This window comes from Manihot esculenta, chromosome 16, assembly GCF_001659605.2.
Source record: "Manihot esculenta cultivar AM560-2 chromosome 16, M.esculenta_v8, whole genome shotgun sequence".
Taxonomy (NCBI): Eukaryota; Viridiplantae; Streptophyta; class Magnoliopsida; order Malpighiales; family Euphorbiaceae; genus Manihot; species Manihot esculenta.
The window spans coordinates 29,557,685-29,584,806 of NC_035176.2; the positions used below are offsets into that span (position 1 = coordinate 29,557,685).

At 36.3% G+C, this 27,122-nt stretch overlaps 3 protein-coding genes across 3 annotated transcripts; 2 read left to right on the top strand and 1 right to left on the bottom strand.

The window, feature by feature from the left end:
• Window positions 1–1,853: 1,853 nt before the first annotated feature.
• Window positions 1,854–4,679, top strand: LOC110603059 (pectinesterase/pectinesterase inhibitor PPE8B). The gene is made up of 3 exons (XM_021740714.2): window positions 1,854–2,365; window positions 2,727–3,257; window positions 3,805–4,679. Exons 1-3 carry the CDS (start codon window positions 2,041–2,043, stop codon window positions 4,500–4,502), a joined length of 1,554 nt encoding a protein of 517 aa, XP_021596406.1. The 5' UTR covers window positions 1,854–2,040; the 3' UTR covers window positions 4,503–4,679.
• A 16,867-nt stretch (window positions 4,680–21,546) lies between these two features.
• Window positions 21,547–23,299, bottom strand: LOC110603290. The gene is made up of 2 exons (XM_021740987.1): window positions 22,385–23,299; window positions 21,547–21,831 (listed from the first exon to the last, which is right to left on the bottom strand). The coding sequence occupies exons 1-2, from the start codon at window positions 23,297–23,299 to the stop codon at window positions 21,547–21,549; spliced, it is 1,200 nt and encodes a 399-aa protein (XP_021596679.1).
• An 852-nt stretch (window positions 23,300–24,151) lies between these two features.
• On the top strand, window positions 24,152–26,366 carry LOC110603002 (probable pectinesterase/pectinesterase inhibitor 12). Its single transcript, XM_021740638.2, has 2 exons — window positions 24,152–25,159; window positions 25,554–26,366. Exons 1-2 carry the CDS (start codon window positions 24,235–24,237, stop codon window positions 26,240–26,242), a joined length of 1,614 nt encoding a protein of 537 aa, XP_021596330.1. The 5' UTR covers window positions 24,152–24,234; the 3' UTR covers window positions 26,243–26,366.
• The last annotated feature ends 756 nt before the right edge of the window (window positions 26,367–27,122 follow it).

Consider the following 27,122-nt stretch of genomic DNA (forward strand, 5'->3'; position numbering starts at 1 on the left):
ATTTGAATATATGAAAGCATCGAATACCGAAAATACGTTACCAATTACCAATTCCCACCAGACAATGCGAACAGAAGAAACTATTAAAAAACGTTAGGCTTTTGCACTGTTTCGAGAAGACGACGCGGCAGCGGCAGTGGGCCACCCACCGCAAAATGCTTGTGTTGGTTTTTTCAAATTCCTATAAAAAGAATTTATTTTATTATCTTAACTTTTTTTTTTCAATACACTAAAATACATTACTTATTATATGAAACTTAAAATAAAATAAAATAAATTAAAATAAGAAGAGAATAAATTCAAAACTAAAAAAATAATCCAATCACATTCAGAGCTTTTTAGAAACAGTAGCTCAAGTAACACCGGCACTACCATCAATCCGTCATCTTGTGACCATTTCAACTCCCATGCTTTAGAATCATAAATTAAAACTCGAATTTTCAAAAAATATTTAATTTAAAAGTCTAAACAGAAATTAAACTTTTTCATCATATACTCAGATGAGGAGAAGTACCATATAACGGTGAGAAATCTTACCAGTATTTCAATTTCTTATAATTTAAGAGCAGTTAAAACGTATAAAAGCGTAACAGATATAATTTTAAGGTAAATCACTATTAAATAATAAAAATATCTTTATCAAGTACTATAGTCACTAGAATCATACTATCATCGGATTGATAAAATCTTTCAAATATGCAAATCACAAAGTTAGAAATAAAAAAGTCAACAAAATAAAAAAAAAGTACACACAATAAGTTCAAAAATAAAAGGCAAAATCGATAGAAGAAGCTGTTACTGAAGAGTCACTGCAAAAGAAAAGAAAAGAAAACAAACACAAATCCTTTCCTAAGTCCAAAAGATAGAGAAAAAATAAAAAAAGAGATCGGCCTAGGATAAAACTCTGACACCTATGACGTGGACACCACTGATTGCTCGCTCTCTTTCACCTCAATTATATTTTATTTATTAACTAAATTATACCTTTATTTAATCTGGTAATTAAACAGAAAGTCAATATTTTATTGACTTTCTTCATTTTTTTAAATAATTCTAATTATAAATAAATTAAATCATTGTATTATATATATATATAAATTAAGTCTATTAGAAAAAATCAAAATATTTATATTAATTCATATTAATGATATTAAATAAAATAAAATATTATATTTTTTAATTTATAAAGTTTTAATTTACTTTTTTTATTAATATATAAAAATAAAAATAAATGGTAAATAATGAAATCGATAAAATGAACATTATTGAAATAATAAAATTTATTTTAAAGTTTGACATTTTTTTCTAATCAAATAAAATTTAAAAAATATATAATAATTACAGTTAATTTTTCTCTGACTATATCAGAATAAATAAAAAAATATTTATTTTATTATTCAAAATTTAAAATATATATGTAAATTGGCATATTGACTTATTTATTCAATATGCTATAAAAGAACTGTTTATTTTATCATATTGTTAAAATATACATAATCTTAAATTATTATGTTATTCATAATAAAATATTATAAAATCACAAATAATTATATTTTTGTTGATAAATTTTTAATTATAATTTAAGTATTTTTTTAAGCAAACAAATACTTATCAAAATTTAAACTAAATTAGAACTGAAAAAAAATTAAGAATCAAATAAAAATTAAAATAAAATTTTTCTAATTTAATTACAATTTCTAAACAAATTGGAAAAAAAAAAAACTCATTTCATATATAATCAATGAATAAACACAAATAAATTTTAAAATCGGAACCAAAACCCACAGCCATATCGGTAATATAAATCATCATGAACCATGGCGAGCGCCGACAAAGAAAGAGAAAGAAGGTAAAGGACCTCATCAAAACCTATACAAAATTTTGACCCAGTTATAACAATTTCCCTCTTCAATGCTCCACCAGCCCATCCGACATCTACCTCTCTCGTCCCTTTAAATGCAGCATGTACCCTCCAGCTTCCCTCTTCAAGCCTCAGTCCCACCACTCTGCATTTCGTAACCTCTTCATTTTCCCTCAACAATGTCAAGATTTTCTACTCCTTTACCCTTCATTTCCCTGTTTGCAGCCTTGATTTTGGTTTCTAGTACTCTTTCTGCTGCTGCCTCATCTGGGAGTAGAAGTGATTCTTTGCAAAATGAGAGCTTGAAAGTGCCCATCTCTGAATTTGTGGGTTCTTTGGAAACCACCATTGGTATTATTCGAGATGTAACGTCTACCATCTCAAATTTTGGTAATTTCTTTGGTGACCGTCGCCTTTCCAATGCTATAACTGATTGTCTTGACTTGCTTGATTTCTCTGCTGATGAGTTGAGCTGGACCATGTCTGCTTCTCAGAGTCCCAAGGGTAAAGCAAACAACTTGTTCTTCTTTATTTTCTGTTTTGTTCATAAATTTTCAAATGGGTGGTGTGCATGGGATAATTATTTATAAACACTAGATTTCGATGTTCAAATGCATTCCCCATCAAAATTGATCTGTTTTGTACTTGCTCCATTAAAATACAGGGGGGACCTCAGCTTTTGTTGTCCCACAGCTTTGATTTGCACATACCATATCATAAATCCTGTTTCTCTTCTTTTTATTTTGTCCCAATCCATGCCAGTCAGTCGCTTACAAGGCTGTCAGCTATATCTATTTAATTATCATGAAAAAAAAAAAAAAAAAAACTTACAAAGATTTTTCTGTCTCTTTCTTTTAATTTGCAGGTAAAAATAACAGTACTGGTGATCTGAATTCTGATTTAAGGACATGGTTAAGTGCTGCACTTGTTAATCAAGACACATGCATTGATGGATTTGAAGGCACCAGTAGCATACTCGGAAGCCTAGTAGCAGGTGGTCTGAACCAGATCACTTCATTAGTCCAAGAGCTTCTCAACAATGTGGACTCAAAATCCAATTCTAAAACCAATGGAGTTGAAAATGATAAATTCCCTTCATGGGTTAAGCATGAGGATCGTAAATTGCTGGTGATAAATGGAGTGACCCCTGATGCTATAGTAGCAGCAGATGGGACTGGAAATTTCACCAAGATAAAGGATGCAGTATCAGCTGCACCTGATTATAGCATGCGTAGACACATCATATATATTAAGAAGGGATTTTATAATGAGTATGTTGAGATTAAGAAGAAGAAATGGAATCTAATGATGGTTGGTGATGGCATGGGTGTCACAGTAATCTCTGGCAACAGGAATTTTATTGATGGGTGGACCACTTTTCGCTCAGCAACATTTGGTAAGCTTATGCTGCAGTAATTTTTTTTTTTTCTCTTTTGCCTGTGAACATAATGGGATTTTGGATTTTAGTCTTTTTTTTATAACAAAGGTTCATAACAGTACAATGGAAAATGATTTCTAGCAGTGGTAATAGTGTTGGCTACATTCTGAACTAATCTTCATGTTCTTGATTTTGAGGATTTTCTATTTGGTTATGGTAAGAAGAACAGTTGGCGTTGCCAATTTTAGTCACACAATTACGGAACTGTGTTGGTAATAGAAATAATTTTGCTGCTTGCATTCGATGGTCCCCTTGCCATCTGGGTTGCAGGATTTTGATGATATTAAGTTATGGGGTGAATTAAATTCTAAATCTTTCTGCTGTTCTTTCATGATCTTGGAGACAACATGCTGTGTATTTTTCGCATTATAGATTCTGACTTCATGATTCAGAATCACGTGTACCATGCTGGATCGTCAATTCATTGTTGTCTGTGAAGAATCTTACTCAACTAATGTCAAGATTAAAGCTTTGACTTTTTTTTTTTTCATCATGAAATCTGCAGCTGTTAGCGGGAGAGGATTCATAGCTCGTGACTTAACTTTTGAAAACACAGCAGGAGCTGCAAAGCATCAAGCAGTGGCTCTCCGATCAGATTCCGATCTATCAGTCTTTTTCCGGTGTGAATTTAAGGGCTACCAAGACACACTCTACACACATACAATGCGACAATTCTACAGAGATTGTCGTATCAGCGGAACTGTAGACTTCATTTTCGGCGACGCCACTGCTGTCTTCCAAAACTGCCAGATTCTGGCAAAGAAAGGCTTACCAAACCAAAAGAACACCATAACAGCTCACGGCCGCAAGGACCCAAATCAACCAACTGGATACTCCATCCAATTTTGCAACATCTCAGCTGATATCGATCTCCTGCCTTATGCAAATTCCACATACACTTACCTCGGCAGGCCGTGGAAAAATTTTTCAAGAACCGTGTTCATGCAGTCATATATGAGCAATGCTATAAGGCCAGAGGGGTGGCTGGAGTGGAATGGTGATCAGTATTTAGAAACTTTGTATTATGGTGAGTACTCGAATCATGGGCCAGGAGCTGGTCTTGGGAACAGGGTCCGGTGGCCTGGGTATCATATTTTCAATACTTCTTATCAGGCTAGTAATTTCACTGTGGCTCAGTTCATTGAAGGGAACTTGTGGTTGCCTTCCACGGGAGTGAAATACACGGCTGGTTTGGATGTTTAATCTTCATTGGATGCTCTATTTAAATTATTTTAAACTGTTCTTTATTCAATTGAGAGTGAGGTTGTGTCACGGGATTTGATGTATCAACCAGAAGATGTGCATCCCATATGGTTAGCCCTAGTATAAAGATCATAATATAAATATGTCTGTGTGAAGTATTATTTCTTGCTTTTAAAAGCCATTTGGGGATTTTTTTTTTTTTTTCCTTCAGAATTTTCCATCCTTAATCAATGAGAGCTCTTTTGGATGCAACTGTCATGAGCCCAAGGTCACGATCGGCGTATTTGACCCAGTCCCATAAGAAGGGATTTACCAGAGCTTACACTCAGAACAATTCTCACAACTGTTCGGTTAATACATATTTATCAACATGGATTTATAATTAAAATTTGGAACTCTCTCACTCTTGTTTAGAGTAAGAAGTTTTTCTCTCATTTCTGTCTGAGATTATCCTTACGCGGTTGCCTCTCGTCTGTTGTCCTTATCCTTTCAAGTATTGTCCTTACGCGGTTTGTAAATTTTTTTTTTTGTTAGTTTTATTGCAATTAATACGGTAATGTAAGGGTGGTTTAGTTTATAGATTTGCATTAATTGAGTTGTAAGGTGGTTTAGTTTATAGATTTGCATTAATTGAGTTGCGTAGATTGTTGTATGTAGGGACTCCGAGTGGTTAGGAAATTGAGGTTTCTTAGCTTGAGGTTTTTTAGCTTGCTGTAATATGAGAATCCATGCAAGACTGGATTAAGAGAGCTGATGAACCTGATGCCTAAGAAAGGAAAACAATAATTTTCTACGATCTAGCTCAGCCGTCTCCTCTAAGATACATATAAAAGCCTCTAGATTTTGAATAATAGTGAGAGGTAAGGGGAGAGGTTGCATCGAAAACACAGCTCTATAATATCCATCACCTTCCACCACCATGGATCTACGAAAGAATTGAGGCTAAGACTTGCACATGCAAAGGAGAAAAAAATGAACACCAAAGAAAACAAGACAAATCACAGAAAACCTCCCACTTCTTATATTTTGCTCACCGAAAAAACAAAACCAACAAAAATATCTATAACCTCACTGAAGGAGAGAGACAATCTATGTTCGGACAGAAGAGGGGAGGAGCCAATGCACTCGAAAAAGACAAGGATAGCTGCGAGAAAATCGATAAGGACAGACTTATCACCCAAAAAACACAAAAAAAACCTTTCTCCGAAAAATAGAGTGAGTCTTCCATAGAAATTATATATTATAAATTTACTATATGTAATTCAGATATCAACTTATCTTTTGTCTAAATTGTGAGTTTCATAGTAAACTTACAATGATTAGGGTTAGGATTGAAATCAGAATTATTAATTTTTATTTCTCTTAACACAAAATAATTAATCTTAAATTTTCGGATAAATTTAAATCAAACTTAATTTTTATGGATATGTTATGAATACGTAAAGAGGGCTGCAAATTTAATCACAAAATTCGATACGAAAATTTTATAATTTATGTGTCAATTTTATATTTTAATTATTTTTTAAATATTTTTATAATTTTACATAAAATTTATTTTTTTTATTATAAATAGTCTTTTTTATCTATTTAAAACTCACTTTGTTAAATTTTAAAAAATTTTAATAAAATTTTTTAAATTTTACCGTATCTTTCTTTTATCGTCTTAAGTAACGATATTAATTAAAATTTATAACGAAATATAAATAGTTTTTTATTATGTATTGTATTTATGAACATGAATATTTTACAATGAAATCATACATTTATATTTTTCTTTTTTTATTCTTTTTTATATTCTCTATACCAATCTACTTAAACTTGAGTGTATATAGGATTTAAATTTAATTAATCTTTTCTTTGTCAATTTTATATTTAAAGTAAAAAAAATCATTTTTAATTAAAAATATTTAAAAATTAAAAAATAATTCTTTTTAATTAAAAATATTTAAAAAAATAAAAAAATAATATATTGTTATATAAAAATTCAATTAAAATTTTCACCTGTAATATATATATTTTAACTTCCCTTTTAAATGAAGCCGTAAAGTAACAAATTAACAGTGGCAAAGAGGTTCATGATATTTTTTTTAAAAAAATACTATTTATTTTTTATAATATTAAAAAATTTATTAGCTAATCATTCAATTTTAAAAAATATATTAAAATATTTTAAATATTTTAAAAAATTTATTAATTAATCTTTTTATTAATTTTATTTATTAAATATTATAAGAAATTTAAAATACTTTAGTATAAAAGATTAATTAATAAATTTTTTAAAATTATAAAAATTAAATATAATAAAATTAATAAAAAAATAATTTTTTTAAAATTAATAGACTGTTAAATAATAATTTTCTTTAAATTATTTCTATCTTTTTGCTTATATTTATAATTTGGTACGATTAATCAGTACAAATTCGAAGAAACTAAATTGGTACGACTAATTGAATATTTATGTAATTTATTATAATTAATTATTTAATTTATATATATCTTTTGACAATAAAATACCAATATATTTCATAAAATTAAAAAAATAATAAATTTGTTTTTCTTAAACAGTGGTTCTATGTAAATTTAATTATCTATATTATTTAATTTTTTTTATAAGACAGACAAATTTTAATATTTTTGATAAAAATGTAATCCAAGTGTTAAAGGGTTAACTGTCCAATTGATTTTCTTTTTTCTTTTAACAAAATACCTAATAATAATTTACTCAAAAAAAGCTAGGCATTGTTTTTAAGCTGTGTCACGTCACGGGTGAGCTTAGTTTTATGAGCGACGTGCCTTCTCTGTAAGGGAATTAATTTTTTTTTTTTCCAATTAATCTAAGAAAAAAATTTAATATACTTAAAATTATAATGATTTGATTAGTATAGATCATGATTTAATTTACAAAGAAAAATCGTAATATAGAGTTTATTATTAGTAATAAAATATACTCGTAATTTTTATTTTTAAAATACTGTATATAATATATATTTGTAACGAAAATATAATAAAATGCTATAAAATATTAAAAATAGTAATTATAAAAAATATAATATTTATATATTAAATAAAATAAAATTTTAATGATTTACTATTAAATTTACATTTAAGTCAAATTAAATGGATAAAAATTTTGTGATTGAAAATGGAAAAAGTATCAGTAAGACTTGCTTCCAAGGAAGATCTGCTCAAATCAGATGTCATAAGAGAAACTATGAAAATTTTTTCAATTATTATTATTATTATATATATATATATATATATATATATATGAATAAATAAAATTACTACAAGTTAACACATAAAATAAAAATAGGAAATTAACATAATAATTAAAGAATCTCATCATGTGAGCAAATTGGCAGATTGAGCACTGAAAAATTGACTTTTATCTCGTGAACAATCACAAGCCGAAGCTCAAGTTGCATAAGTTTGTGCATGCAAAGCAGCAAACCACGCCACTTCTTCCTGCTAATGCACATTGCTCTCCCAAATTAATAACGACAACAGCCATCATTTCGAAAATTTTCCGTAAATTGATCATCACAAAAAATCAGACAAGTGTAATTTCACTGATAATTATTGTTGGTGTCCTTGTCAGACTGTCGCCATGAACCATGTCTGATCAATAGGAGAGATTCGACACAAAACGTTACGTCGTTTTCACTGTGAATGTACATGGGCACCATCATTTAACATGTGTAGACAAAGAACCTTATAGTAAGATGTTACGCCCCCTTGTTCTAGGCACCGCGGATGTATGGGGAGCATCCTCGGGGTTGCCTCGGTATGGTGGGAATCGGGAGTCCAGGCCAATAATATTGCGGAAGGCCAAATTCGGGGTGCTGGACTTAAGTTGATTGGCCAATGGAAGCTAACTGACTACCAGAGGTGATCTGGTAGGCCTACGGGCGGAAAACCCATGATGGCAGGCCTACGGGCAAAAACTGGCACAGGCATGATGTGCGGGCCGAGGGAACATTGGTAGGCCTATGGACGGAAGCAAGTGCGGGACACAGGGACGCACGGTGCGCTGAGGAAGGCAGCAGGTAGGTTGTGGTTGGCCTACGAGCGAAGGCCAAGTGACCCTGCCGCAGATGGGAGCTGCAGGATGCGCAGGTGGCTTGCGCGGGTGCCAGGAAGCGCTGTGGATGCGCTGGGCACAGAGCTGCGGGGCGCACAGGTGATAGGCCTACGGAGCGTAGTTGGCCTACGGAGTGTGGCTGGCCTACGAAGTTGGTAGGCCCACGGATTGGCCAAGTGATCCTCGGCTGGGCAGGCAGTGTGCGAGGATGAGGAGCACGCCCGTGCACAGTTACACGGCCAGGAGGCGCCACAGTGTCAGTGGTAGGCCTACGGCTACGGTTGGCCTACGGATGAAGGAAGCTGGCAGACGGTGCGGGCCAATTGTCTGGAAGACGCGGGAGAATTTCAGAAGGGCCTGGGGCGCATGGGAAGGAGCCAGAAGAGTCTGGCTGGCCAACGAAGCTTCCAGAGGAGTCTGGTTGGCCAGCGGAAGAATCTAGAGGAGTCTGGTTGGCCTACGAAAATTCTGGAATAGGCTAGAAGCGCCCAGGACGTGCTAGAGTCTGCCAGAACGGGCCAGAAGCTTTTAGAGACCAGCTGGGCAGCAGGGGTCTCAGCAAGCAAGTGGGTCCCACGTGCTGGTTGGCCAACAGGATCCAGAATTCTCTATGGGGTGTGAAATTACCATTCAGTCCCTGAAACTTTCAGAAGGAGAATTCTGGCCACAAGTTGGAGAAGCAATTCCCACCACATATTGAGGAGGTGGGGCTGCCTATAAATAGGGCAGTCTAGGCAGACAGAAGCCTCCCAGATTGAAGATCTCCCAATTCAGAGTCCCCTTCCCTGTTTTGAGAGTCCCCCAGCAATGGGTGTGAGCAGTGGCAATTCTGCCAGCTAGGGGCAGAATGCTGCTGGCCAGCCACGAGGGGAACAGCAGTGGCTGGCCAGCCAGCCAAACAGTAGCAGCAACAGGCTTGAGTGGGTGAGCTTGAGTGCTCTTATCCCCACAATGTACCTATGTACCCCTTTGTACACATAGAGCTCAATTGTACATTGCTATGATTGTTTGAGTGAATAAAGCTCTTGTTTATTCCTTCCACCATTGTGTTCATAATGCCACCATGATGCCACAATTGTTAGCATTCCGTTGTGCTATTATGAGTGCTTATTGCACAGTCCGATATGGGGCTGTTAATGGGGGAAAGGCTGACTTAGCCTTGGGGGAAGGCTAAGTACCGCACGGGCCCTTGGAGATGGGCGAAATTTTCAACCCACTAGCAAGGGACGTGACAAAGATCTCTAGTGTAGGGCCAAAGCTAGTTGCCATTGCACACACTTCGATTCTAGTCCTTGGAGCCAACCATCAATTCATGGTTCCATTTAAGATTACTGCATGAAATGGAAATGGCTTAGTGTCTTGCCCATTTGTAGAGCAGACCCATTTCCTACTATTTTTCTTTAGCATACATGTCTGAGAAGGAAAAGGTTTCAAAATGAGAAAATCATATATTGCATTGATTGAAATCTTGTTTATATATACATGTGAGGAAACTAAAATCTAACAAACTAATAAACTTGATTCTCTGCACTATTCTGGAATTTTATGGAGTGTGCTATATTTATAAATAAAACAGTGTCGTTTTAGTTATTCCTTTACGACGTCGTTTTATTTTTGGAATTGGGTTCCTTACTTTCCCTTCTGCGGTGTCGTTTGGCTTTGGTATATAATATCTCTTCAGCCTCCCTATAAGATAGAGATATCCTAGTTTTTGGGTAGAGCCATCTTGGACAAGAGGGTGTGAAATTGCGCCGCACCAAGGGGTTTCGTGAACAGGTTTGCGATTTGTTGCCGAGACGGTACATGCACCGTTGAGATGAAGCCTTTGGAGAGTTGGTCGCGTATAATATGGCCATCGATGTCCAAGTGCTTTGTTCTTTCGTGAAAAATGGGATTGGCCGCGATATGTTGGGCTGCTTGGTTGTCACAGTGCAGTGAGATGGGGAGTTCTAGTTCCACGTGAAACTCCTCCATCAGATAAGTTATCCATTTAAGCTCGCATACTGTAATCGCCATGCTTCTGTACTCGGCTTCTGCTGAGGATCTACTGACCGTGTTTTGTTTTTATATTTTTCAGGATATCAATGATGGACTGAGGAAGATGCAGTAGCCGGTGAGTGATTTTTGAGTCATCGGACATGAAACCCAGTCTGCATCGGAGAAAGCTCGGATCTTGAGATTATTCTAAGTTGGGAAGAATAACCCCCGTGTTGGACATCCTTTCGAGTAATGAAGCACATGAAGTGCTGCATCACAGTGCTGTTGGCGTGGCTGCTGCATGAACTAGCTGAGGTGTTGCATTGCGTAAGAAATGTTTGGTCTGGTAACTCCAAGGTAAAGTAATTTACCTATTAACTTCCGATATCTGTCTGTATCTGTCAAGGTTGGTCTCGTTGTGTTGTTGAGTTTAAGCCCTTGTGGTAAAGGGAAGTTAGATGTCTTAGCTTGCATGTATTCTGTTTCTTGAAGGATGTCTAACACATATTTCTTTTGGTGAAGGAAAATACCTGCTTCAGAACTTGCAACTTGTAATCCCATAAAGTACTTGACATATCCCAGATCTTTGATTGTGAAGAGTTTATCTAGGTATGATTTCACATCTGATATGTCCTCTTCTGACTGGTCTGCTATAAGTATGTCATCAACATAAACAAGTAAAGTTAAAAATCTGCCTTTCTGTGATTTTGTGAATAGGCAGTGATCAAAGGAGGATTGGTTGAACCCAAATTGCTTCAAACAGTGGATAAGTTCTTTGTTCCACATTCTTCCTACCTGTTTTAATCCGTAGATACTTTTAATAAGTTTGCATACTTGTCCTGGTTGGGCTTTATCATAGCCTTCCGGGGGTAGCATATATAGGTCTTCTTCTATATGACCATGTAGATACGCGTTGTTAACATCTAGTTGATGTATTGGCCAGTTCTTGGCAGTGGCTATAGCCATAAACATTCTCACAGTAACTAATTTTGCTACTGGAGAAAAATTGTCAGTGTAATCAACCCCAAGTAGTTGATTGAATCCTTTTGCCACCAATCGGGCTTTGAATCTATCAACAGAGCCATCTAGCTTATATTTGATTCTGTAAACCCACTTGGAGGCAATAGCCCTTTTGCCTTTGGGTAGAGTAGTCAGGTACCAAGTATTATTTGTGTCTAAGGCAGTTAGTTCATCTTGCATGGCTTGTACCCATTTTCTGTCCTCTTTAGCTTGTTGATAGGACTTTGGTTCATAGGTCATAGATACATTTGCCACAAAGCTCAAGTAGTAAGGTGTAAAGGTAGGTTCAGAAGTAAAATAGGGTAGTGTGTTAAAAGTACCTGTGGTAGTATTGGGGAATACACCAGGATTAACATGATATATAGAGGTTGCCACAAAATCATTTAGTCATCTAGGTCTTTGATAGCGGTTGTCGAAACCGTAAAAAATAAACCTATTATCAATCAACAAATAAATAAATAAATTTGCAGATAGTGACAATAGGATCGAACCACAGGGATTTGATACCAAATATCTTCCTAATAATGACTAAGGCAAGTAAATAGCAAAAATAAAAAGGGAGTTTTGTTTTGAAGATGTACTAAAGCTAATTAACAATAGAAAGCAAATAATTTAAAGATGAGCAAATCAATAAGAGAAAAACTTCTAGTTGAAGTATGGATCTATTTCAGATTGTTTAGAATTGATCATTGATTCTTTAACACTCCTATTTATTTTAATAAATTAGTTTAGGATGTGGAAGACGCTTCTCACAATCCAAATTCCTCCTTAGTTCTAGTTTGATTAGGAAACGTTCGCTAATCAAACACTAGTTAACAAGTTGCCAAGGAACGTCCTTGGGGCTTTTAGCATCAAACAACTGTTAACTGCATTAAGATTTAGAGAAACCTAATTCTAACCTTGCCAACCGCGTGGTCAAGTTTAGATTATGCAACTTGATTAAATGTGTGTTTAAATAATCTAAGCAATTACGGAACTAAATTATTGATAGGCGGTTGTCGAAGCCGTAAAAAATAAACCTATTAAACAATCAACAATAAACTTGTAGATAGTGGCAATAGGGTCGAACCACAGGGAATTGACACCAATGATTTTCCTAATAATGACTAGGTCAAGTAAATAACAAGTAATTAAAAGAGGGGGGTTTTGATTTGATGATTAAAATTAAATAGCAAAAGAAAGCAATAATTTAAATAGATGAGAATTTCAATAAGAAAGAGATTCTAGCTGAAGTGTGAGTCTAATTCAGTTTGTTCAGAATTGATCATTGATTATTAAAGACTCCTATTTGATTTCAATAAATCAGTTTTGGTTGTGAAAGACGCTTCTCACAATCCAAATTCTTCCTTAGTTCTATTTTGATTAGGAAACGTTCGCTAATCAAACACTAATCAACAAGTTGCCAAGGAACGTCCTTGGGGCATTGTAGCATCGAACAACTGTTGACTGCATTAAGACTTAGAAAAATCCAATTCTATCCTTGCCAACCGCGTGGTCAAGTTTAGATTATGCAACTTGATTAAATGTGTATTTGAACAACCTAAGCAATTACGGACCTAAATCATTCAAACAATATTACTTAAGCAATTTAAAAGCAATGGGCCCTTATTGATTCTAAAAGCAAAGTAATAATTATGGAAAAGATCAGTTTGCATAAATATTGAAACAAACAAGAGTTCAACAATGGAGTATTAAACCTCCCAATTCATCACAAATCTGAATATTCTCAACTTCAACTAGAAAAGGAAGGAAATTAGCCACTCATGGTGGACAAAATACACAAAGAAAAGATGAAAAGAAGAAAAGAGAATTTCTGCAGAGTTTCTGGTGCTGAGAGATGATGCTGAGTTGCTGACCAGATGATGCCTTTGCTGGTTTGGAGGCTCTCCTTTTATAGCTGAAGAATTCTATCTATCTAGGGTTTTGAAATCCCTTTTTGATTTGGTGTTTGACTCCTCTTTTGATGTTGAATTTAATTGCAATTGGAATTCCTTGGATGAGAAGCTCTTTCGTGGCTCTTGGTTTTATGTTGGTAGTGATTGGGTTGGATTTGGACATCTGAAAATTCGGATTTCTGTTTTCTGCCCAATTTCCCGCTCTGCTGTCAGTTTCTGCTGTCAAAGTGATTTGCCCGGTGATTTGACCAGTTTCTTCAAGTGATTGGGCAAATCACTGACCCAATCACTTTTCTGTGAGTCAGTCCAGTTTTCTGCTCTCTGTCTTCTGCGAGTGATTTGGCCAGTGTCTTCGAGTGTCTTGGGCAAATCACTGCCCATATCACTTCTACCTGTTGCCTCCAGGTTTCTGCTGTCAAAGTGATTTGCCCGGTGATTTGAATGTTTTGGGCAAATCACTGACCCAATCACTTTTCTGTCAATTTTCTGCACTTTTTCTCCAATTTTCCAATTTCTTCCTTTTCTGAAAAAACAAGATAAAAACCATAAATTAAACTAAAAAATGTGTAAATAAGCAATAAAAAGGATAATAAAAATGCGGCTAATTTATGCTTGATCAAATACCCCCACACCTAGCTTTTTGCTTGTCCTCAAGCAACAAATAACTTAGTTAATCAAGTTCCTTTTTCCTTTGAGTCTAAGTACCACTTAATCAGCCCCCCTAGACTCCTAAGCTGAAGTATCACAGTATAGAGTACATGCACCAAGGTCGTCCTCTCCTTTCCTTGTTTCCTTTCACCTACCATGGTCAAGAGAAAGGTTTTTGACTCAATCGTGCTTATTCCTTTATGTTAGGTTTAATGCAACCCCTAGGAGTGACTTGCCACCTTCTCTCTTTCTCCTTTTTATTTAATTTTTATTTTTATTTTCAGCAGCACTTATTCTTATCCTTGCCTAAAAAAGTCACTAACCTTTTTACGCGATTGTGTACATGGGTGATACACCCCCGGTTACTCAGTTAGTCACTTGTTCAAGTGGCTACTAGCTCTGTTCATAGTCTAGACCATCGAAACTTATTTGCTTGAAAAAGTTACTGACCTTTTTACGCGATTGTGTACATGGGTGATACACCCCCGGTTACTCAGTCAGTCACTTCTCCAAGTGGCTATTAGGCTCAGTTCATAGTCTTAGACCATTGGAACAAGTTTACGATTTGTGCTTTATGCTGGTTTTTCATGATAGTTTGGGCAAATCAGCTCTTAGGGAGTTACACCAACTTTGTGTTTGCATGTATTTGTATTTTTATTTCCCTTGACCTTAGCAAATTTGAAGATTCAATTCAAGAGAAAAACTCCCTAAGTGAAGGTAACATACTGTGAATGATTCAATTTAAGCTTAAAGGGGTGGCAAATCAATGGGGTCATGAGATAAGGAAACTCTTTTAACCTTGTTATCTATGTTGAGTAGAGCAAAAGCTAAGACAAAATTCTGTGTGTGTGTGCAAGAAAAAAATGTGTGCCAAGAAAAAAAAAGTGTGGTGTATGTCATGGGGCAAAAAGATGCAGAAAGAAACAAAAAGACACAAGTAGAAAGCAAAAGATGATGGAATCAATGTAAATCAATGCAAAAAATAACCTAGTAATACCCCCACACCTATGACAAACATTGTCCTCAATGTGTAAGCATATATAAAAAAAATTAAGGAAAGAAAGGGAAAGGGACTTCCTGGCCTGTGGGTGATTTGGCCAGTGATTTGGGCAAGCACTGGGCAAATCACTGGGCAAATCGCTATCTGTCACGGTGCTGGGGCAGAAAATGGTCCACCAGCAGGTCCAATAGGTGCTCCATCCTTTGCATTCTGTCTTTGATTCTGGTGAGATGAGCCTCCACCGAATGGTCTTGAGGTGCCTTTTATGTCCTCCAAGGTCCACCCAATTGCTTCTTTATGCTTCCTCAACACATCAAGGAGATTTTCCTCTTCTTCTTGGCTTAGCTGGTTAGAAATAATTACTGGAAGTGAATTTCCAGCTCCCAAGTAGGCATATTTGAGGTGGCTGGGCAATGGTTTCAGTTCTGGTGCAGTTGCTGTTTGTGCTGATTTCTGCTGTTTGCTGTCTGATTTGGACTGTGATTTGGGCAGATTATCTGGTGATCTGGGCAAATCACTGTCTGTCAAGTCTGTCTGCTCCAGTGATTTGGTCTGTGATTTGAGCTGATTATCTGGTGATCTGGGCAAATCACTGGGCAAATCACCCACATCCAGCAAGTTACAACAGTCTGCTGTTTTTTCTGCTTCAGTGATGTTGCTGTTCACTTCTCCTTTCCTGCAAAGACCATCATAAAGTAAATTTTCTTGATCAAAATCAAAAATTTCTTGACTTAAATCATCAATAACATCAAGGCCATAAACAAGAGAAACATCATTGGAGAATTTCATGGCATCATAAACATTAAATTTGATAACTTCCCCTTCAAACTCCATAGTCAATGTGCCATCATGCACATCAATTTTTGTTCTTGCTGTGCTCAAGAATGGTCTCCCAAGTAAGATGTCAGAGGTGATGTTGCCCTTATCCTCCTCCATGTCAATCACATAAAAATCTGCTGGGAAGACTAGTTGGTCAACTTGTACCAACACATCTTCTAGCACTCCCTTGGGGTAGACAACGGATCGGTCAGCCAATTGGATCACAATGTTGGTGCCCTTGAGTGTACCTGTATTCAACAAGTTAAAAATAGAAAGTGGCATAACATTGATTGATGCCCCAAGGTCGCACATGGCCTTCTTTATCCCTATGTTGCCTATTTTGCATGAAATGGCAAATATTCCTCTATCCTTACATTTGGTTGGAAGCTTCTTTTGAATGACAGCTGAAACACACTCCCCCACACTTACCTTTTCATGTTCAGCAAGTTTCCTCCTATTGGTGCATAGCTTTTTGAGAAATTTAGCATACCTTGGTATTTGTTTGATAGCATCAAGTAGAGGTATATTGATTTCCACCTTGCGGAGTGTCTCAAGTATCTCTCTCCTCTTTTTCTTTTTGAGATCTTGCAAATCTTTTGGGAAAAGGGTAAGGTACCTTGAATTTTTCTGCTGGTTGCTGTATTTTCTGCTTTCGGCTGGACTCTGCCTGATCTGTTGATTTGGGCAGATCACTTTCTGCCTTCTCTGGTGATTTGGGCAAATCACCGGGCAAATCACTGCTGGACAGCTTAGTTTGCCCAGCGATCGGGTCAGTTTCTACGAGTGAATTGGGCAAATCACTGCCCTGATCACTTTCTGGCAGAATTATCTCCATGGCCTGTTTTTGCAATTTTTCAGCCCTATGGTCTTGCAACTCTTTTCCACTCCTCAATGTGATGGCACTAACATTTTGTCTTGGATTTATCTCAGTTTAGGAGGGTAGCTTCCCTTGAGACTCATATTTGCTCATTGAAGAGGCCATTTGGCTCACTTGTTTCTCAAGATTCTGCACAGTGCTTGCTAAATTCTTTACAATCTCTTCAAGAGGTGCATTGGAGTTTTGAGGTGCAGCTTGAGCTTGATTCCTTTGCTGGTAGCTTGGATATTGATTTCCCCTTGCATAACTGAAATTTGGATGGTCCCTCCAGCCTGGATTATAAGTATTTGCATAAGGATCATACCTTCTTTGCCCATTGAAGCCTCCAACAGCATTAACTTGATGGTCCTCCTCTTGAAGGGAAGGACATAGATCAGTTGGGTGGTTGTTGGCACATATTCCACATGTCTTGGGCTGCTGAATCTGCTGGACTTGTTGGGTTTGACTCACAACAAGGCTACGGACAGCATTGGTGAGTTCAGAAAGTTGGGATGATAAAATGGAATTACTCACCTCATTTACATTCCTTGATGGCAGCTCTTGGTCTCCAAATTGTTGAGAAGCTGCAGCCATGGAGGAAATTAAGTCCCTCATCTCTCGAGGTGATTTTTTTTCAATTGTTCCTCCACAGGCTGCGTCAATAAATTTTCTCTCTGAGGGTAGCAAACCTCCATAGAAGTACTCAATGAGAGATTGGTCAGAAATATCATGCCGAGGGCAGCTTGTGCACAACTTTTTGAACCTCTCCCAGTACTCATACAAGCCTTCAGAGTGCTTTTGCTTTATGCCACTTATTTCTCGATGGATGCCTATGGCTTTTGAGGTTGGAAAGAATTTTCTCAAGAATGCTCTTACCATATCAGCCCATGATGTGATGGATCCGGGTGGTAAGTAGAATAGCCATTCTTTGGCATAGTCTTCAAGGGAAAAAGGGAAGGCTCTAAGCTTGATATCGTCTTCTGGAATGCCTTGGGGTCTCATGGTTGAGCACACAACGTGGAATGCCTTCAAATGCTTGTGAGGATCTTCATTTTCTAGGCCTCTGAATTTAGGAAGGAGATGAATCAGTCCTGTCCTTAGCTCGAATGGTGCTGTCAATAAGGGATATTCAATGCATAAGGGTGCTTGATCTCCTGTTGGTTCAGCTAACTCTCCGAGAGTTCTTTCCCGTGGCTGGGGTGCTTGGATGGGCGCGTTTCCAGCTTGTATTTCAGCTTCTACATGTGCAGCAGGTGGTTGCGCCATTGCTGGATTTTCTGCCATAACCTGGAATCGGGTATCAGGTTCAAATGCAGTAGTGGCTGTAGGAGAGTCTGCTGGTGCAAAAATTTCTGCAGCAGGGGCAGATGTGACAGTAAGTGCTTCAGCTGGTGTAGAAATAGGTGAATTTGCTGGTGCAGAAAAATCAGCAGGTACAACAACAGCTCTGTGAGATGGTGTTGCTGATGAAGATGCTTTTGAGGCTTGGTTCCTCAAATTTGCTTGCTTCCTTAAGTGCTTGGCGGTTTTCTCAATCTCAGGGTCGTAAAGAAGAGTGTCTTTACGGCCAGACCTGGTCATAAAGGGAAAATACGTTAGTTAGATCAAGTCCCCGACAACGACGCCAATTTTTGATAGGCGGTTGTCGAAGCCGTAAAAAATAAACCTATTAAACAATCAAAAATAAACTTGTAGATAGTGGCAATAGGGTCGAACCACAGGGAATTGACACTAATGATTTTCCTAATAATGACTAGGTCAAGTAAATAACAAGTAATTAAAAGAGGGGGGTTTTGATTTGATGATTAAAATTAAATAGCAAAAGAAAGCAATAATTTAAATAGATGAGAATTTCAATGAGAAAGAGATTCTAGCTGAAGTGTGAGTCTAATTCAGTTTGTTCAGAATTGATCATTGATTATTAAAGACTCCTATTTGATTTCAATAAATCAGTTTTGGTTGTGGAAGACGCTTCTCACAATCCAAATTCTTCCTTAGTTCTAGTTTGATTAGGAAACGTTCGCTAATCAAACACTAATCAACAAGTTGCCAAGGAACGTCCTTGGGGCATTGTAGCATCGAACAACTGTTGACTGCATTAAGACTTTGAAAAATCCAATTCTATCCTTGCCAACCGCGTGGTCAAGTTTAGATTATGCAACTTGATTAAATGTGTATTTGAACAACCTAAGCAATTACGAACCTAAATCATTCAAACAATATTACTTAAGCAATTTAAAAGCAATGGGCCCTTATTGATTCTAAAAGCAAAGTAATAATTATGGAAAAGATCAGTTTGCATAAATATTGAAACAAACAAGAGTTCAACAATGGAGTATTAAACCTCCCAATTCATCACAAATCTGAATATTCTCAACTTCAACTAGAAAAGGAAGGAAATTAGCCACTCATGGTGGACAAAATACACAAAGAAAAGATGAAAAGAAGAAAAGAGAATTTCTGCAGAGTTTCTGGTGCTGAGAGATGATGCTGAGTTGCTGACCAGATGATGTCTTTGCTGGTTTGGAGGCTCTCCTTTTATAGCTGAAGAATTCTATCTATCTAGGGTTTTGAAATCCCTTTTTGATTTGGTGTTTGACTCCTCTTTTGATGTTGAATTTAATTGCAATTGGAATTCCTTGGATGAGAAGCTCTTTCGTGGCTCTTGGTTTTATGTTGGTAGTGATTGGGTTGGATTTGGACATCTGAAAATTCGGATTTCTATTTTCTGCCCAATTTCCCGCTCTGCTGTCAAAGTGATTTGCCCGGTGATTTGACCAGTTTCTTCAAGTGATTGGGCAAATCACTGACCCAATCACTTTTCTGTGAGTCAGTCCAGTTTTCTGCTCTCTGTCTTCTGCGAGTGATTTGGCCAGTGTCTTCGAGTGTCTTGGGCAAATCACTGCCCATATCACTTCTACCTGTTGCCTCCAGGTTTCTGCTGTCAAAGTGATTTGCCCGGTGATTTGAATGTTTTGGGCAAATCACTGACCCAATCACTTTTCTGTCAATTTTCTGCACTTTTTCTCCAATTTTCCAATTTCTTCCTTTTCTGAAAAAATAAGATAAAAACCATAAATTAAACTAAAAAATGTGTAAATAAGCAATAAAAAGGATAATAAAAATGCGGCTAATTTATGCTTGATCAATTATTCAAACAATTGTTACTCAAGCAATTAAAAGCAATAGGCCTAAATTGATTCTAAAAGCAAAGCAACAATTATAGAAAGATCAAATTGCATAAATATTGAAAATAAATAGAAGTTTAACAATGGAGATTTAAATCTCTCAATTCATCACAAATCTGAATTTTCCAACTTCAACTAGAAAAGGGATGTTTAGCCACTCATGGTGGGCTAAAATACACAAAAGAAAGAAGAAAAGAAAGAAGGAGAATTTCTGCCAAGAATCTGCAGTGATCCTGAAGCTGGAGAGAGGTTATGTTTGCTGGTTTGGGCTGCCTCCTTTTATAGGTGAGGAATCCCAATCCAATTAGGTTTTGGAATCCTAAATTGGATTGGTCCTTGTCTTTGATCTCTTCTTTAATTGTGAATAAATCTTCTTCTTGAGGAGGTCTATCTTGAGAGTGACTCTTTGAGATGCCCTAGGATTGATCTTGAAGTGTTTGAGAGGGGTTAGGACTTCTTTATTTTAAATCTTGAATTTCTACACTTTCCCGCTTCTGCTGTATTTTCTGCTGTCAACGTGATTGGGGTGGGTGATTTGGGCAGATCACTTGCCCCAATCGCTTTTCCGTGAGTCAGTCCAGTTTTCAGCTTTCTGTCTCTGCGAATGATTTGGGCGGGTGATTTGGGCAGATTGCTTGCCTAAATCACTTCTGACTGTTGCCTCCAGGTTTCTGCTTCAGTTTGATTTGGGCAATGATTTGGCCAAATCACTTTGACCCAATCACTTTTTCAGCTTTTTCTGCACTTTTTCTCCAACTTTCCATTTTCTTCCTTTTCTGTAAAAACAAGACAAAAACCATAAATTAAGCTGAAAAATGTGTAATTAAACAATAATAAAGCTAATAAAAATGTGGCTAAATTATGTTTGATCAGTCTTGTGGAGAGTCTTGAGCTTCTTCTTGTTTGTGGTGAAATTATCCTTTCTTCTGAATGTTTTGTGGTTGGTTCAGAAATAATGGGTGCTCCTTCTTCTTCAGTTGTAATAGATGTTTCAATATTTGCTTCAGTCTCTTCTGATGTTGTTGAAGGTTCATGGGGAGGGCTGTGATCAGTATGTGATTGGGTAGGGGCTGTTGGTCCAGGTTCGAGTATTGAGTTTGGTAACACTGCTTTGTGAGGATTATGAGTGTCTTGTTGGGATTTGAATGGGAATATGTCTTTATGAAAGATGACATCTCTAAAAATTAAGATCTTGTTTAGGCCCAAGGCATAGACTTTGTAAGCTTTCATTCTTGAAATATATCCAAGGAAGACTCCCTCAAAGGCCCTTTCTGCAAATTTTATTTTATGAGGTAAGGTATTGGTTGTGAAACAAAGACAACCAAAGGTTTTAAGTAGGTTAAGGTTGGGGGTTTCCTTATACAAACAAGCATAAGGTGTTTCCCAATTCAGCACTAAGATAGGTAGTCTATTGATAATATAAGTGGCTGTGAGTATGGATTCTCCCCAAAACCTTTTTAGTAAATTTGACTGAAACATCAGGGCTCTTGCAACTTGTAGCAAGTGTTTGTGTTTCCTTTCAACCACTCCGTTCTGTTGTGGAGTATATGGACATGATTTCTAATGGATAATGCCCTTTTTCTTCAACCATTTGCTACAATCTTGATTTACAAATTCTGTCCCTTTATTTGATCTCAAGTTCTTCAGTGATTTATGAAAATGGTTGTTGATCATGGCAATGAACTCTGTCAATATAAGAAATGTTGTAGTGTAATCATCAACTATGGTCAATACATATCTTGCATTTGAAACTGAAATTACTGAATATGGACCCCAAAGGTCTACATGAATTAGCTCAAATGGTATTGTAGAAGTGATCTTGCTTTTATTGAAACTCAATCTTTGCTGTTTTACAATGGGACAAATTGTGCACATATAGGAATCACAATCATTAGCCTTTATTACATTTAGATCTAATAATTTATTCCTTGATACATGACCTAATCTCCTGTGCTATACTTCATATTTGTTCTGATGTTGTTAAGACACCAATGCTGTGGTCCTTAATGGCTAAATAATTCTTTATTTAGTCTATATAATCCTTGGTGCATTCTCCCTATTGCCAGTAGGTATTTAGTCACTAGGTCCTGCAAAATGCATTAGTCATGGAGGAATTGCACAGAAATTTTGTTTGATTGTGTAATCTGACTAACAGACAACAAATTGTATTTAAAGGTAGGTACATATAGCACATCTAATAGTTGCATATTCCAATTTTTGTGATGGTTTTCATGCTACTATCTGGTAGGGTAACAAGATTTGGTTTGGTTAGAGTTTTGTGGTTTGAAAAAAGAGACAAGTCATTACACATGTGAGCTGTGGCACCTGTGTCTACAACCCATTCCCCTATAGTTCTAATCTTATGGGCCTTAGAGTAGCAATAGGATGCCATACCTACAAATCCAGTGTAATTCACACAGTTGGCATCATTGCTGCCAGTAGTACCTTGGCTATGATTCTTCATGTACTTCATCATTTCTTGTATTAATGACTCCATGTTCCACTCAGCTTTGTTCTGAATATGGTTGTCATCACAGTTTAGAGGTGTTTCATACACTTGAGCCGCAACATTACCTTTTCCTTTGGCCTTTTTCTGTTTGAGTTTATTGAACCAATCTAGATATCCATTGAGCTTGAAGCAAGTTTCCTTTACATATCCTGTGGCTTTGCAGTAAATGCATGTTCTGTCATCTTTTTTCTTGTATTGAGTTCTCCATGTTCTATCTTTGTTGCTTTCTGAGACCTTTGCTGCCATTACACTGTTTTCAGCTTCTTCGTTTTGTGCTTCTCTCTGCTTTTCAATCCTTAAGATCATGGGATAGGCCTTGTTTACACAGGGTTCCATGATGAGGATCTGATTCCTTATATGGTCATATGTCTCATTTAGACCCATCAAGAATTGCATTAATTTGTGTTTACCTTCTATATCAGCAAATAACTTTGCTGTACCATAATCACACACAAGAATTGGTTCTAAATATGCATATTCATCCCATAATTTTTTTAATTTTGTGTAATATATCATGAGATTGATGTTTGCTTGACTAACGTTATTGATTTCCTTCATTAATTGGTACATTAAGGGACCATTACTATCTCTAAATCTTTCCTTTAGTTCTTCCCACAATTCATAGGCATTTGTAGCATAAAGAAAAATTTCAGCCAGTTCTTTTGAAAGAGTATTCAAGATCCAAGACATTACCACGTTATCAGTCTTCTGCCATTCTTCATAATTTTTATCATTTTGTTCTGGCATTTTGCATTTGCCGTTTATGAATCCTAGCTTGTCCTTTGCTTTTAATGCGATGATCATTGATATGCTCTATGTTAGGTAATTGTTTCCATTTAGAGGAGGACTGACGAAGATCATGCTGGGAGAATCAGAATTTAATAGCCTTATCATCTTGTCTTTTTTATCTGCTTTTCCTGTATGTTTTCTTTGATAATCTCTGCCATCATACTTGCAAAATGAGGTATATGGAAGGGGAATTAAGGGCGGTTTTTTTCAGATCTAGATCTGATCTTAGCAGGTGGCTTATACAGGGTAAACTCTGATACCACGATGAAATAGCTAAAATTTGAAGAATCTTGTTTATATACATATTTAAGAGAAACTGAAATCTAACAAACTAACAAACTAACAAACTAACAAACTTGATTCTCTATACTATTCTAGAATTTTCTGGAGTGTGCTATATTTATAAATAAAATGGTGCCGTTTTAGTTCTTCCTCTAACCGTCATGTTAGTTCTTGAAATTGAGCTCCTTACTTTCCCTTCTCCGGCATCGTTTATCTTTGATATATAATATCTCTTCAGTTTTTTAGAGTGACTTTACCTTACATTTTTGTTTGATAAAAGTAAGATTCCAACTGGGAAGAAGAAGACAAGAAATATAGAAAAAAGGCAAAGGAAACATTAACATTAATCAACGCGTTTGTGTGTCGCTAGCCGTGCCATGGCTGCAGAGTGAAGACTCTCTTTCCCTTGTGAATTTGACGTAATTTTTATGTACAATTTATGTTTTTATGTGTACTTGTCTTTACTATACAAATTCAAAGGCTCAGTTTAAATTTTTTTATAAAAAAAAGATGACCACCGTCAGGGTTTATATATATATATATATATATATGATTTCATTACACTAATCCAACAAATTAAGCAAAATCCATGCAAGTTACTATGTTTATGTCCCCTTGTTGTCTTAAATAGAGCAAGCCCCCTGCCTTTTGCATCAACTATCTAGCTAATGGCTCTCTCCGCCATTCTCAAGCTGTTGCTTCTCCTCCAGCTCCTTTCTTCAATCTTCTTCCCTTCCATATTGGCTCTCGAGAAACCTTCTGCAAATTCTCTCGACACTCATCTCTCTTCTCTAAGAAACTTCTGCAAAGGCAGACCGTACCCAGATGCTTGTTTTGATTCGTTAAAGCTTTCCATTTCTATTAACATTAATCCAAACATCCTCAGCTTTCTCCTCCACTCGCTTCAAGCTGCGTTATCAGAGGCTGGAAAGCTAACAAATCTATTATCAACTGCTGGCAGATCAAATATCATTGAGAAACAAAGAGGGGCAATCCAAGATTGCAAAGAACTCCATCAAATCACAATATCTTCTTTACAAAGATCAGTTTCAAGAATCCAAGCAGGCGGCTCTCAAAAACTAGCTGATGCAAGAGCCTACCTCAGTGCAGCACTCACAAACAAGAACACTTGTTTAGAGGGACTAGATTCTGCAACTGGTCCATTGAAACCAGTCCTTGTGAATTCATTGATTAGTACATACAAGCATGTGAGTAACTCTCTTTCAATGATCCCAAGTCCTAGCAATGGTCACAAGAATCGCCGCCTCTTGGGATTTCCAAAATGGGTTTCGAAAAAAGATGTCAAGATCTTACAGAGTGATGTTGATGAATATGACCCAAGTGAAATATTTACAGTAGCTGCAGATGGAACTGGGAATTTCACTACCATCTCTGACGCCATAAACTTTGCTCCAAATAACAGCTATGATAGAGTCATCATCCTTATCAGAGAAGGAGTATATGAAGAGAATGTAGAAATTCCTAGCTACAAGACTAATATTGTTCTTATTGGAGATGGAAGTAATCTTACATTCATTACTGGTAACAGAAGTGTAGATGATGGCTGGACAACTTTCAGATCTGCAACTCTTGGTAAAGTTTAACATCTTTTAAATTTACTCCCTTAATTTTTTCACGGTGAAAATGTTTTTTTCGTCTTTTTCTTTATTCGAGTCCAATTGGGGTTCGAGCTCCAAATCTTATTTGACGACTCCAGTACCATTAAGTAAAAAATTAGACTGTACCTGATAAAGTATTAACTGAATCTACCTAATGATCCCTCTAAAGAGAATAAAAGACACATCAGTACTTAATGCGCAGGATTTCTTTTTCTGCAAGTGTTAGGAGAGAGTCATCTATCATACACAACCTTCCACCAGCTTTTTGCCATAAGGGCATGCACCAAGAGATACCATATTAAATTTAAGCAATTTGGGTATATTAATTACATCATCACATGCTGATTTCTGAAAGTTACTTGCTTCAGCTGTCTCTGGTGAGGGTTTCTTGGCACGGGATCTAGCCATTGAAAACACAGCAGGACCACAGAAGCACCAAGCTGTAGCTCTTCGCATAAGCGCAGACCTTGCAGCAATGTACAGATGCACCATCACTGGTTACCAAGACACATTATACGTGCACTCATTCCGACAGTTTTATCGCGAATGCGACATCTTTGGGACCATAGACTACATATTTGGCAATGCTGCAGTAGTTTTCCAAGCTTGCAACATCGTATCTCAAATGCCAATGCCCGGACAATTCACTGTTATTACAGCCCAGTCTAGAGATACCCCAGATGAGGATACAGGAATTTCGATACAGAATTGTTCTATTCTTGCTACAGGTGATTTATACTCCAATTCTGCAAGTGTTAAAAGCTACCTTGGCAGGCCATGGAGGGTCTACTCTCGGACAGTGTTTCTTGAATCCTACATAGATGATTTCATTGATCCGACAGGTTGGACAAATTGGTCTGGTGATGAAGGGCTGGAGAGTTTGTATTATGGAGAGTATGAGAATTATGGGCCTGGTTCTGCTGTGGATAATAGAGTTACTTGGCCTGGATATCATGTGATGGATGATTATGATGCATATAATTTTACTGTATCATATTTTATCACTGGTGATGAGTGGCTTGATTCCACTTCATTTCCTTATGATGATGGGATTTAAAGCATAGGTGATTTTAATTTTCTATTGATATTTACATTTCTACTTGTAATTTTCAACTAGGCTGACTAAGTAGCCTAATATTTCCAAAGCATATATATTAGTTATAGATTCTGTTTACATGTCATTAGTTTCTTTACAGGTCATTGGTGCACTTGTGATGTGACTTGTTTTTTAGTATATATCCTTTTTGAAAAACATGTTTCATGTAAAAAAAAAATGATTTATTTTTTTTTTAATCATGAAAATATTTTTCTTTTGACTAAATTTTTTAAGTGTTTCAAATGCCAAAAAATATTGTAAAACAAATGAAGTCTAAATATATAAATTAAATAATGTATAAAAATGTATAGTATAAAGGAAACTCTTGCAAACTCTTATCAAACCTTCTCTTTGAATTTTTAAAAAGATAAAAGTACCACATTAATGCAGAATCTAGGATCACTATCCCTATATTTTCCTTTGCCCAGCTTTCTTGGGTGATTGTGTGCCTTCTCCTGTCTTTTGGGCAAGAGAAGGGTTGCATTGGTAGGAAAAGAGTTGCATGGGTAGATTTGTTCTTTTATGGCTCCCTTCAAAGGTGGCGCTTCCTTCCCCACTTTTGTATGATTTTTTTCGCATGTATTTTTTTACTCTCTCCCTTCCTCATATAATAGAAGATAGTGTTTATTAGATTTCTTTTTTTTTTTTTTCTGGTAGGCCTCACTTATTTTGTGTTTTATATGAATTTTACATTTTGCGTGCGTCTGAATGTGGATTTCTCTCTCCTTTCTAGATAAGATGTATATATGTGCAATTTCTTTTACATTGTGGCTCACAGTGGTGCTTTCATGGTTGAGAGGCTAAATTTTAGTGCAATTTGGTGTTGTATTTGTTCTTTTAT